The following is a 12,143-nucleotide window of genomic DNA, read 5'->3' as shown; positions in this document are numbered from 1 at the left end:
AATTATTTTTCTGTTCTCTACCTTCATCCTTCTCTGCTGCTTCCATCAATTATAGTTTTCCTGTTTGTAAAATATGTTTTAGAAATAATAAATTAAAGTTATTTTAATCAGAGCAGAATCACAGTATAAAATTAAGAGTGTGGAAAAAACATGGATGAAATAGTTTTGTTTGATCATCAAAGATAAGGAAAAACAAATTCTATGAGCTTCATTTGAATTGTGTCAATTTGATGAGACATAAGCATTGTAAACAATCCTCTGATAAAGAATAGAAAACAGGAAGGTCCCGCTTTATCTTATCTGTGCCATAAACTCAATAAATGTGTGCAGATAAATCAACAATAGTCATGAGGAAAATTGTTATTTATCTTAATCTGTTACAGTTACAATGCTACATAGAGCGGACATTTTTCTGTGTTAAGAATTGTTAACATGTCCAATTTAATACAGAACAGGATGTATTATCAATATTGATGAAGAACCATTTTTGTTTTGAGAAATCTATGTGTATTTCAAAGATCCAGTTTTAGATATATTTAGATATAGCTAAAGATGAAGAACAAATTTACTGATTTGGTAATTTAGCTCACTTTTGGCAGGTAATTTTTAGAATGGATTGGGTAATACAATTACCTCCTTAAATTGCTTTCTCAATGTCTTTGTGATTCTATCTACCTTTTTTCTTGTCAAAACAGCACAATGCTCCAATTCCTCAAGGTGGACGGGGTGCAATTCAGTTTGTGACTCAATATCAGCATTCAAGTGGACAAAAACGTATCAGAGTAACCACTATTGCCAGAAAGTAAGCATATCTGAATGATATGTACATGAGTTAAGAGTATTCAATAGGGAAGTGATGCTTTGATAGACATGCTTTGATAGACTTGCATCTTAGGTTGCAATATTAAACCAGATTTATATGCTTGAGAAGTTAGTTTTTTATGTAGAACAGAGTTTGTTGGGGGAAGGGGGAGAAAGAGACAGAATTGTAAAACACATTGTAAAACAATTGTTCAGAATTCATTTTGAATCAGAGACATGTACACAATTCTGTTGAAGTACAAATTGGGTGGCAAAAGTCAAATTTACAAGATTGTGTTGTGGTTCGCCAGCAGCAGGTCTCGGACAGCGAGGACTCGGATGAGGGGCTTGCGTGTGATGCAGGGATGGGGCCAGGACTGTCAGAGAGTGAAGTGCTGCCTTTGGAGCTTATGGAGGCTGGCAGCAGTGATGCAGTGGACACCGAGGAGCCTGTGCTCAGTCCGTGTGCGTGCAGGGCTGCTTGAAGAAAAGAGCATTTACAGTAGCACGGGCGACTTGGGAGTAAGGCTGCAAGGTGATGGCCCCTCCCTTAAGGGATAAAAGCTAGCCCTCAAAGGTGGGATTCTTTGCAGGAAGCAAAGAAGTTCTTGTACTTCAAGTCATATGGAAGTTCGGACTATCCTGGTTTGTGTTTGGAGACTTTTGGTTTTTTCCTTGCAATTTAATCTAGTGTTCTTGGCAGCCTTGCACAACATTGGCAAGGCTTGTTCTTATCTGGGACAATTAGTTTTAATAGCATTTTTACTGTGAATGAACGGAATTCACAGAGAAGCATTAAAAAGGTTTTGCTTTTATCTCTGTTTGGTTTTTGTTTTCTTGGAATGAGGCTTGGGTCAAAACAGATTGGGGCATATAACTCTCTGTATAGAGATATACAAATTAGAATGTACATGTGATTGTATCACCAAACTATTTGATGACTTGTTTTGTGCAAAAAATAAACTTTAAACTAGGATAAAAGTCACAAGTTTTGCAGGGACTGGAAGAATTTTGTTGCTAGTATAGTATGCAATAATCCATATCTGATACCACTTTCTTCTGGAAAATATTAATTTCTGGTTGTTCTGCAAAAATGCTTTGCTATAGTGTTGAAAATGAATATGAAGAAAAGTTCAGATTTGTTCAAGTGACAAAATTATAAATGGCTGTTTGTGCTGCTATTTGGCTAAATTTGTGATAAAATAGTTGCTTTTTTTAATTTTGCAGCTGGGCAGATGCTCAAACACAGATTCAAAACATCGCAGCTTCTTTTGACCAGGAAGCAGCTGCCATTCTTATGGCAAGATTAGCAGTCTATAGAGCTGAGACCGAAGAAGGACCTGATGTGCTTAGGTGGTTGGACAGACAGCTTATCAGATTGGTAAGGCATTCGAAATGTTTTAGAAACTGTTTCCTTTCAAGGGTGAACATCTCTTCAGAGATGTTTATGCAGAGGTTACACTTAGGAGGAGTTATTGTTCTATATTTGTTCCTCAACCGTTTGTTTCCATTATTGTAGACAAAAGAACAATTGAGATCCTGTGTTTAAATATAGGCACCATGGCAGTGATCTTGTATGATTAATTATTGCTAACTACTTCAAAAATCTTTGTAGAAATTGAAGAATTGATAGAACTTTTTTTTGGCAGAGTAACAATTTGGAAAACCTATTTGAATATTTCTGGATAATAAAATTTTTATCCCATTTTTAGTTGATTAAACAATTCCTATAATAGGGGTTTTCAGAGGCAAATCTTGAGCTGGATCCAGATCATTGGTAAGCAGAGGCTGGCTGCAAACAGCATTCCTGCTCCTGAATAAATTGATAATTTTTTAATTATTCCTTTCTTACCCATAATATATTTTAGGGCATAAAGCCTCTTTAGAACACTCTGGCACACTAATGGAGAATTAACAAAAATCACCTCCCTCCTTTGCTGTGACTGTTGAATCAGAGATTTCTGCCTAGAACTTTTCTTGGGCTATGAACCAAATGGTTTCTTTGAATCCAGTCTACTGAGATTAGGCATGGTAATAATGCTAATAACATTTAATGATGTATAAAGAACAGTATTTTGTTATTGTTAATCCTTTCCTCATTTGTATCCATGCATGAAATAGTTCTTAAGTAGTAAAATATCTTGTTAAGAACAAGTAGGTTCTGCACATACCTGCAATCCAACTTAGTATGCTATTTATAAAATAGCAGTTGCATTAACAATGACTTTAAATAGCTGTTGTGAGTCCACTGGATTATGATCCCAGTAAAGAAGTAGGTATTTTTAATCTGGTTCATGCCAACCTGAGGCTCTTATTTTTCTTATTTGCCAGCAGGGAAGTTCCCACACATTTCAGTGCAAGTTTTCTTTCACTATGAAGTAGGTTCTGAACTGGATCTTCTGTTAACCTCTGTTACTTATTTATAAGGAATATGCTGATTGCCAAGAGTGGGATCCGACAGGGTTAACTACCGGTTCAGTGATTTACGAGGTTTGGTGATTTACGATGTGCTTCCCTGCATGCTGCGTGTGCGCCTGTAAATCATCATCAGCTTGCTGCCTGGACAGCTGAGCAGCGCTGAGTGCAGAGAAGCAGCGTTTGAAAAAGCACCCTTTTCCTGCTTTTTCAATCTCAGCTGTGCCTTGCACAGCATCTGAAGTTGAAAAAGCAGGAAATAAAGGTCAGGTAAGAACCCGGGTAGGCGGGTGGGCCAAAACATCAGCAGACATAGAACCGGTTCTATGTCTGCTGCTCTTCAGAGTTACCGGTTCTACAGAGCCCGACAGAACCAGTAGAATCCCACCCCTGCTGATTGCCATCTGCGACACTCTTTCCTAAAGCTGTGCTTTTTAATTTGTTTTAGAACTGAACAGTTCTAATTTCTTTTAGAACTGCTAGGTCTGATGCAAACCCAATGTTTTAAAAATACTAAAACCATAGTTGGGAACAATAAAAACCTGAAAATCCTGCTCACTGGGTGATGAAAAATATTAGGAAAATTGACAGTTAGTTTTTAATCTGATATATTTTGTATAATAAAGTGTTAATATAAGAAATAAAATATTTATTTGAAGGTGATTGCTACTTGTATAGTTTTTTATATTAACAGAGTTTCTCTCTAAGTTGTCATGGTTTTTATCATTTGCTGTATTATTCGAGTAACACTTTATTGTCTGGAAATCATAGTTGTGAATTGAGACCAAAAAAGTAGTATACAAAATAGAGAAACTATTATATAGAGAGATTCTTGACTTTTAAAGTTGATGTAATATTTATAGATACAGAATGACTCAAGCCTTAATACTTTTCTGAAATCTAGTTTGCAGACTTTTAGAAAAAGATATAGTACATATTATTTTATAATATAACAATATTCAAATCCCATACTGAACTCATTGATTTTGTTTTTAATCTCGCAGTGCCAGAAATTTGGAGAATATCATAAGGATGACCCAAATTCCTTCAGATTTTCAGAAACTTTCTCCCTTTACCCACAGGTAAGTAAGAATAAAGCATGATTAAAGTCTGACAAAAACATGTTGTTAGTGCCAAGTAGTGCATCTTATGACAAATTAGGAATGAAATACAATAGATACAGTGGAAAATTATTGTGATCTGCATCTGGGAGATTTTGAGGCAAGCAACTCAGTTAATGGAAGTGGGAGTGCCTGTCTCCAGTCCTTTGTAAAAATGTTAGAGATGAGAAAGACAAGGATTTAGAAAAAAATTGATAGAGGCAACCATGAGCAGTTCTAGAAAAGGCTGCTTGAAAAGGTGCAAAACAGTAGATTAGAACTCTGAGACATTTCAGTAAAACTGAATGCTGCTTGTTTTGTGTGTGAGCTCCATTGGACTGTTTTTGGAGTGGGGGTAATGGGATCTAAACCTCTGCAGAGAGGTTGCAGTTATAATAGAAATCAGAGACTTACCAATCAGACTAGAAAAGCAAAGCTGTTTTTTTTTCCTCCTAAAGGATATTACTTGCTACTTTTCAAGATTAAATTGATTGTGTGTTATTTGTGAATACTGCTTGATTTCATCATGAACTAAAAGATTCATCATATTTAAAAGTTTGATTATAAGATCTATATACTAAGACACTATTATATGCATTAATCTATACTTAGCTGTTTCAAGAGGGGAATCAAAAACTTTTCTCATTCAGATAACGTTAGTGTACTGATCTGAAGTTGAGGCACAGTGAGTTTAAACGTTTGCTATAATAGACTTATGTTGGACTTGTTTTCTTTTGCAGTTTATGTTCCATTTAAGAAGATCTCCTTTCTTGCAAGTTTTCAATAACAGTCCTGATGAAAGTTCTTATTATCGCCATCACTTCATGCGTCAAGATCTGACTCAGTCACTTATAATGATTCAACCAATTCTTTATGCCTACTCTTTTAATGGACCACCAGAGGTATAGCACATAGGGGGAAAAACCAAGAGAATAGTTTTTGCTTCATCCTATTTTTTTATGCGTATACTATTTTGCTACAAGGGCTCAGATTGAAATATACGTTAAGCAGATAAAATAAGTTTAGCATCAAAACAATTGAATGTGTCTTAATTTGTCACAAAATGGTAGATTCAACATTGATTGACAACAATTGAAAATGGAATTCTTTTTGTTTGGAATAGAGATTTGTAAATTCCTATTTTCCTCTTCCAAAATTTAATTTTGTGCAACACAAAAGTGGAAAAATTCTTTATTGAACATTGATTTTTAATCATGTGCTAAATGCCATCAGGTGGCTATTAATACTTGCTCTGGCCTGGAATTGCTTTTGGATGCTGTTCCCAAAATGCATAGAGGAGCATACTGCTCTGTTTTTTCCACCAGGTAGTATTGATTGGCAAAAACTTGGTTGTAGTTTCTTTGTAGTGGAATGGCATTTAAATGTAATACAATAAATAAATAAGCTACAGGATGAGAGTTCACTGTTTTTTCCATACACATTTAAATCACAGTTATTATTATTTTTTAAATAAAGGTCTTTTATATGTGTGTTTATATACATGAGAGGTATAGAAACCTGTATAATTATTTAATGCTAAACAGAATGTGTGAGGGTTAATGTTACTGTAAAAAGTATTGCCTACTGAATCAAGATATCGGGATCCCAAAACATGGAATCATATACTTTGTTGTTATTGTTATTGAAACATGCTTATAAGATGCTTGCTTAAGCTATAATTAAACAAAATAAGAATACATTTTAAATATTACTTTATTTCCTAACTAATTGGCACAAAACTGTCTTTAAACTTTTTTTGATGGTTTCGAGTATATTTAATGAAACATGTTTCCTCTTTATATTAGCCTGTTCTTTTAGACAGCAGCAGTATTCTGCCCGATCGCATACTTCTCATGGACACCTTTTTCCAAATTCTTATTTATCATGGAGAGGTAAGAGGAAATAATTTTTGTTTTCTTCAGAAAAGTCTTTGAGTAGAAACTACAGCCAACACTAATTTTGCTATTTTTGAAATGGTACTCAGTCTCTGAGGAAACTTACCATTTAATCTGGGGGGGAAAGGAGCTCTGAAATCAGCATTGGGCAGATTCAGAGCCAGAAGTGGGCACGAACACCTTCTTTCTCATCATCATTGTTTTTTTCCTTTCTTTTCCCTGCTATATATTAACTTCTGTTATCTTTTTCTTTGCCCAGTATGGATGGGACAGGTTGATACATATACTGTACAATATAGTATCGTTACATGTCCTATAAATGGTTACATACGAGATTCTTTTTTTTTTTCATTACTGTTGAGGTAATTCCCTGCTAGGAGAATGAGCACATACAGGGAGACGTATTGAAAGTAGTGTTTGAATAATACACACACAGCACACAGATACACTGTACAGAAAATGTAGGTTTTTACTTCCAGAAAGGTTTAAGCAAAGTTCAAACACAGTCCAAAGTCATTCACAGGTAAAATCAGTCAGTTTTTAGTCCAGGGATAATCCAATAACAAAGTCCAGTGTCAAAAACAGTTCAGTATCAGACTTACATCAAATCCAAGAATAGCAGTCAATTAGGAAAAATGGCAATGCTCTCCAACAGAAGGAAAAAAGACTCACTGAGACTTCTTCTGAGACTAAGACTAAACAACCCAGGTTTCTGGCTCCATCTTATGGCCGTTTGAGAAACCACACCCAATTACACTTTTAGGATTCTCTTAAAGATACAGTATTAAAATGTCTATTCTGGTTTATATATTTTCAACCCAAATAGCTGTTAGGTGACTTATATTTCTAACAATTACTTTTTCCTTTCTTTGCACATTTATGATTCTTTTTTTAACTTGTTTACTGTTAATATAAATTTTTATTCATTTTTAAATTTAATAAAATATTAAAAAGAGATTTTGACAACTGATAAAAAAGTGTTATCTAGTATAGTCAATAAAAATCTACTACTACCAATAAGTTATACATTTTTTAAAAGTTTTGATCAATTTGAATTATCACATGGCATACATGGAACTAGGTAGGCAATTTATGATATAAGTATATTTTAGATACATGAATATTAAATACTCATAACCACATTTCTTGAAAATATGAATGTATTGTTTTTTTTTTGTTTTTAAGGATTTAATGAAATGACATAATTGTTGAATTGCTCTTAATAAAAAACGATTGCAGTATTAAAATTAATCAATAGTCCATTGTAGTATTATCCTTCAGGTACTCTTTCAGTGTTTGTATTTGACCTGTTGTCATTTACTTGTTTAATCCTATTTAATCCAAGTCTCCTTAGAATTGCCTAGTAATTGAGGCAGCATATGAATAATTGAATAATAATAATGGCAAAAGTAATAATATTAATTGATTTACCTTGATCTAGCAATCTTACTATTAAAACTGATTTATATTAAATTTTCACTAAACAATAAATGTTGAATTGCTGTCTAGACTATAGCTCAGTGGCGCAAATCAGGCTATCAGGATATGCCAGAATATGAAAACTTTCGTCATTTGCTTCAAGCCCCAACTGATGATGCACAGGAAATTCTTCATTCAAGATTTCCAATGCCACGGTATATTGATACTGAACATGGAGGTAGTCAAGTAAGTTACTTTGATTTCTACCTGGGGGAATTGTCTGTTAAATAAAAAGCAGATTGTTTTGGTAGAGTTCTTTGGTAAGCTTTATTTCATATAATTAAAGGGAGCATGATTGAATATGTATTATCCTGTGTGTTGGGCTTGGGAGAGGCAGTCTTTCATATAATCAAAACATACGAACAGTGGCTTTATTCCCAGTTGAGAACCACTTATAGAATACCCTGTAAATACTTTAATTTCTGTCATGCTTTCTCCAGTGCAGTATTGGAATGATGTGAAACCTCTAATGTATTGAACTAGCACATTGTTGCTTAAGGATGGTTTTTTTTTTTTGGTTGTTAAAGAAGAACATCAGTATTTGAGGGTGTGTGGTTCTTTTGATATACATTAAGTACTTAAGAGTAGTATATTTATATACATAATAGAGAGAAAACTATTAAAACTAGTATGCATTGATCTTGTTCTTGTGATGCATAAGGAAACATAGATGAGGGCACAATGTATCATAAAGACTCACAGATTATCACAAAGTCTCATGCAAATGCTATGAGAATTGCCCTTGTTATAGGAATGGTGTACATGCTGTGATTGAAACCATTTTAACTGTTATTTAATAAAATAATCTTTTTCTTTGTTTCTTTCAAGGCCCGTTTTCTACTTTCTAAAGTAAATCCATCTCAAACACATAATAATATGTATGCTTGGGGACAGGTAAGCTTTAGCATGATTAAGCAACCTGTATAGAGTAATTAAAATATTATTTTCTGTATTAACATTTTTGAGCATCTTCAAATTAAGGACTAAAGGTAGGTACTAAGATGGAGTGGTAAATTAACTACTTATTAAATTAAGAAAATAATTGTATTAGTTTTTTCTAGAATTAGACAAACATTTTTGATAGAAAATTTTCTTTGAGACTTTTTAAGTAAGGCAAATCTTCAAAGTTCTTAAAAGTGTAATTTTTTTAAAATCTGATTTTGATTCTATCATTTAAAGACTTTGATAAAACTATATGGATTATATTTATACTGTGTATATGTACTAAAAATACATTAATAGTTTTATTGCATTATAGATAACTATTCTAGTAGATACAGACAGTCAAAAATGACTCTTTTTAGAAGGCAAATTCATTAAATGAAAGAAAAATGTGCTCATGAACTAAACCGCAAAGCAAATGTGAGGTCTGAATCCAAGATACACAGCATCTGTTTTTAAATAGTTTTCTATTCTTACACATATTTTGGAAAAGGCAAAATTATTACATTTTGAGACAGTTATTTTAATGGGGAAACTAAATATAAGGTGTAAAGCATGAGACCAGACATTCCAACAGCAGATGTCTGTATCACAGAACACAAAAGATTCCATTCATTCAACTGCTTTAAGTTTAAAGGAACAGAACCCTGAGGCTAGGATGCATTCTTAGAAAGAAGGATGTTGCTGTAAATCAGTGTTTGTTTATGCACTATGTTCACCTCACAATAGTTTTAAATCTATAAAAAAAATGACCAGAAGGGGCAGCATTCCTGACAGTGCCACGTGTCTGAAGGAAGAGTAGTTGCACATAGGCAACCCAACTGGAGAGACTGATTTTTCACAGCTTCTTTTGCTTCCTTGTAATAAATTTATGTGTCTTTATTATAAATTTATAAGTCTTTATTATTTATTAGAAAATGTATATAGCTGCCCATCTATCAAAAGAAAAATGAGTGGTGAACAAAATAACACATTACATTAAAAACCACAGTTTAAAACAATGAACCAGTCAAGGTCCCAGTAAAACTTACATCCATCCATCCCATGCCAGCTCTGTCAACATCCTAGCTTCACTGCCTGGGGCAAAGCCAGAAATGCACTGCTTTTCTGAAGGCCAACAAGGCCAGGATTGTCTGTATCTCTGGGGAGAGGCTGTATCACAAGGCAGGCACCCTGACAGATAAGGCTGCTAAAATCTTCCATTCTGTAATAGGAATCTGGAGCACCAATTCTTACGGATGATGTCAGTCTGCAAGTCTTCATGGATCATTTGAAGAAACTAGCTGTATCAAGTGCTGCTTGAAAAAATGTGGAATTTCAGACATGCTGACAAGTTGAAACATTTTCACTTTATTATTCTTTGTATGTAATTATAAAATGGAATGCCCAAGCTGCCTAACTACATCTTACAACAATGTAATTTTCAAGAGAGAATGTTTATTATCAAAGGCCTAAGAACAAACATAATTTTGAGAAGTAAATGAAATAGGAATATTGAGAAAAGTCCATTGATAACTAGCTTTTAAAAAAACATTCTAATGGTGGAAAGCACCATTCTGGTTTGCACTGCAAAAATATGGCATAATCATGCTTATTCCTTTTCACTAGCAGAAGAAATTGATAAAGTACTACAAATCCAACTTGGTGATATCTGAAAATATTTATTTTCTCTGTTTAGCTATACATGGATGTTTTAATAGTTTTGTTTTTCATTGTTTGATACATAAATTGTTTCTATATGAACAAGCATACAGAGATTGAAAAAGAATTGTTATCCAGTTGTTATCCAAAGCTTATATTTTGATAGTCTTCTAGTGTCAATCTTGCTACAATTATTCAAATTCTATAAAATTGAATGAGTTCGAGAAAGGCAAATTAATATCCTGTGCCTGTTGCAAATGTCTTTGCAGGAGAATACAAAAATTATACTAGAAATAAAAAAAACGTTCTCTGTTTCCCAAATATACTTTTTTTGTTATATAATAGTATAAAATTGTGTGGTCTTGTGCTATGTTCTCTTTCTGTTTTGCTATTAAATTATACAGGTAGCAATTCTTTTCAAAACAGTATTATACACTACATGCCATGATGATTACAAATCAGATAATATTTAGCTTTGTTTTTTGAGAAAATCTATATTTACACACATGTACATATCTTTAATAAAGTTTTTCTGTTTGAATACAAATTGTCTTCTTGAAGCTATTTCTATACTCAATATTTGATAAAGGTACAAAAGTATTCTTAAATATAGATATCAAGACATATCCTGTGGCCTTGCGTTTTATATATATTATAATGTATGAGCTCCTTGGTCCCAAAAAGAATATAAATTGAGTCTAAGGAGGAGTTTGACAGTACATTTCAAGAAACAATATCCTTTGCAACCTTGATTTAAGCATCCTTCATTTTGACTCTAGCAGAAAGAAAGAGGGCATTTGTAGCTTGACTGGGAAAGAATAACTTTGCTTGATGGTTTCTCATTTTAGCTGGTCCTTATCAGAACTCTTATTTGAGACGAGTACCTATGAGGTCTCCCTCCTCCCCCAATGTAAAGGTGCAGGTCCAAGCTATGCTTTACTGTTATTTGAGACGAGTACCTATGAATCCCCCTCCCCCAATGTAAAGGTGCAGATCCAAGCTGTGCTTTTTACCCTGTTGAAAAGCAGATTAAAATATTTCAAATGGATGAAGTAAGCTGTGCTTCATTTTTATAAATTGAAGTTAGTAAGTGAATATCAATACCCAAATTAATGTATTGCCAAGTCTTCAATGAGGGTAGAAAGAGTCTTGGTAAGTCAGCCAAAAAGATCTGTCTGGTTGAGCATTCCTTTTTCCTAAAATGCCATCTATGTGAAGCCCGTAAGAACTTGAGCATGAATGCATGGCAGTGGTGGGATTCAATTTTTTTTTACTACCGGTTCTGTAGGCACGGCTTGGTGGGTGTGGCTTGGTGGGCGTGACAGGGAAAGGATACTGTAAAATCTCCATTCCCACCCCACTCCTGGGGGAAGGTTACTGCTGGTTCTCTGAACTACTCAAAATTTCCACTACCGGTTCTCCAGAACTGGTCAGAACCTGCTGAATACCACCTCTGATGCATGGATCTTAGTAACAACTTCTGTGAATCCATATCAAAAAAAGGAGACATGTTTTTACTGATTTGTCTACGATGATTTCTTGACCACTTTATGCCAGTCTAGGATGTGATATTACTTTTTTTTAGTTTGGTTTTCACATAGCTTAAAGTAAGTTTTGTTTTTTAGATAGTTTGCTTGAACAAATTCCATCTATTTTATGGAAACAGTCTACACTTTTGCAGTTGGGTTATGAACATTGGCACATTTTAACTATGGCTTGTGTCTGAATCCAGAATGCTCCTATTTTTGGTTTTCTATCCCCAACACACCTCTTGCTAATTGATAGACATGTATAGTAAACAGTTCATCCACCAAACTTAGGCAAAAATCTATTAGATGAACAGAAAATACTTTGAACATGCATGCAAATT

At 33.9% G+C, this 12,143-nt stretch overlaps 1 protein-coding gene across 1 annotated transcript in view; it reads left to right on the top strand.

Annotated features, from left to right (window-relative positions):
• Positions 1-10,820, top strand: part of SEC23A (SEC23 homolog A, COPII component) — a 40,286-nt gene extending 29,466 nt beyond the window's left edge. Inside the window, exons 13-20 of the mRNA XM_026664474.2 lie at positions 696-802; positions 2,029-2,182; positions 4,221-4,298; positions 5,057-5,218; positions 6,122-6,208; positions 7,721-7,876; positions 8,519-8,584; positions 9,846-10,820. Of these exons, the coding sequence (XP_026520259.1) occupies positions 696-802; positions 2,029-2,182; positions 4,221-4,298; positions 5,057-5,218; positions 6,122-6,208; positions 7,721-7,876; positions 8,519-8,584; positions 9,846-9,935 (900 nt within the window). The 3' untranslated portion in view covers positions 9,936-10,820. The remainder of the gene's footprint in view (positions 1-695; positions 803-2,028; positions 2,183-4,220; positions 4,299-5,056; positions 5,219-6,121; positions 6,209-7,720; positions 7,877-8,518; positions 8,585-9,845) is intronic.
• Positions 10,821-12,143: the final 1,323 nt, after the last annotated feature.

This window comes from Notechis scutatus, chromosome 1 (assembly GCF_049901735.1).
Source record: "Notechis scutatus isolate UNSWTSFEM ecotype Mainland chromosome 1, rNotScu1.2, whole genome shotgun sequence".
NCBI lineage: Eukaryota > Metazoa > Chordata > Lepidosauria > Squamata > Elapidae > Notechis > Notechis scutatus.
The sequence above is the reverse complement of the archived record's forward strand: the minus strand, read 5'-3'. Positions and strand labels throughout refer to the sequence as shown.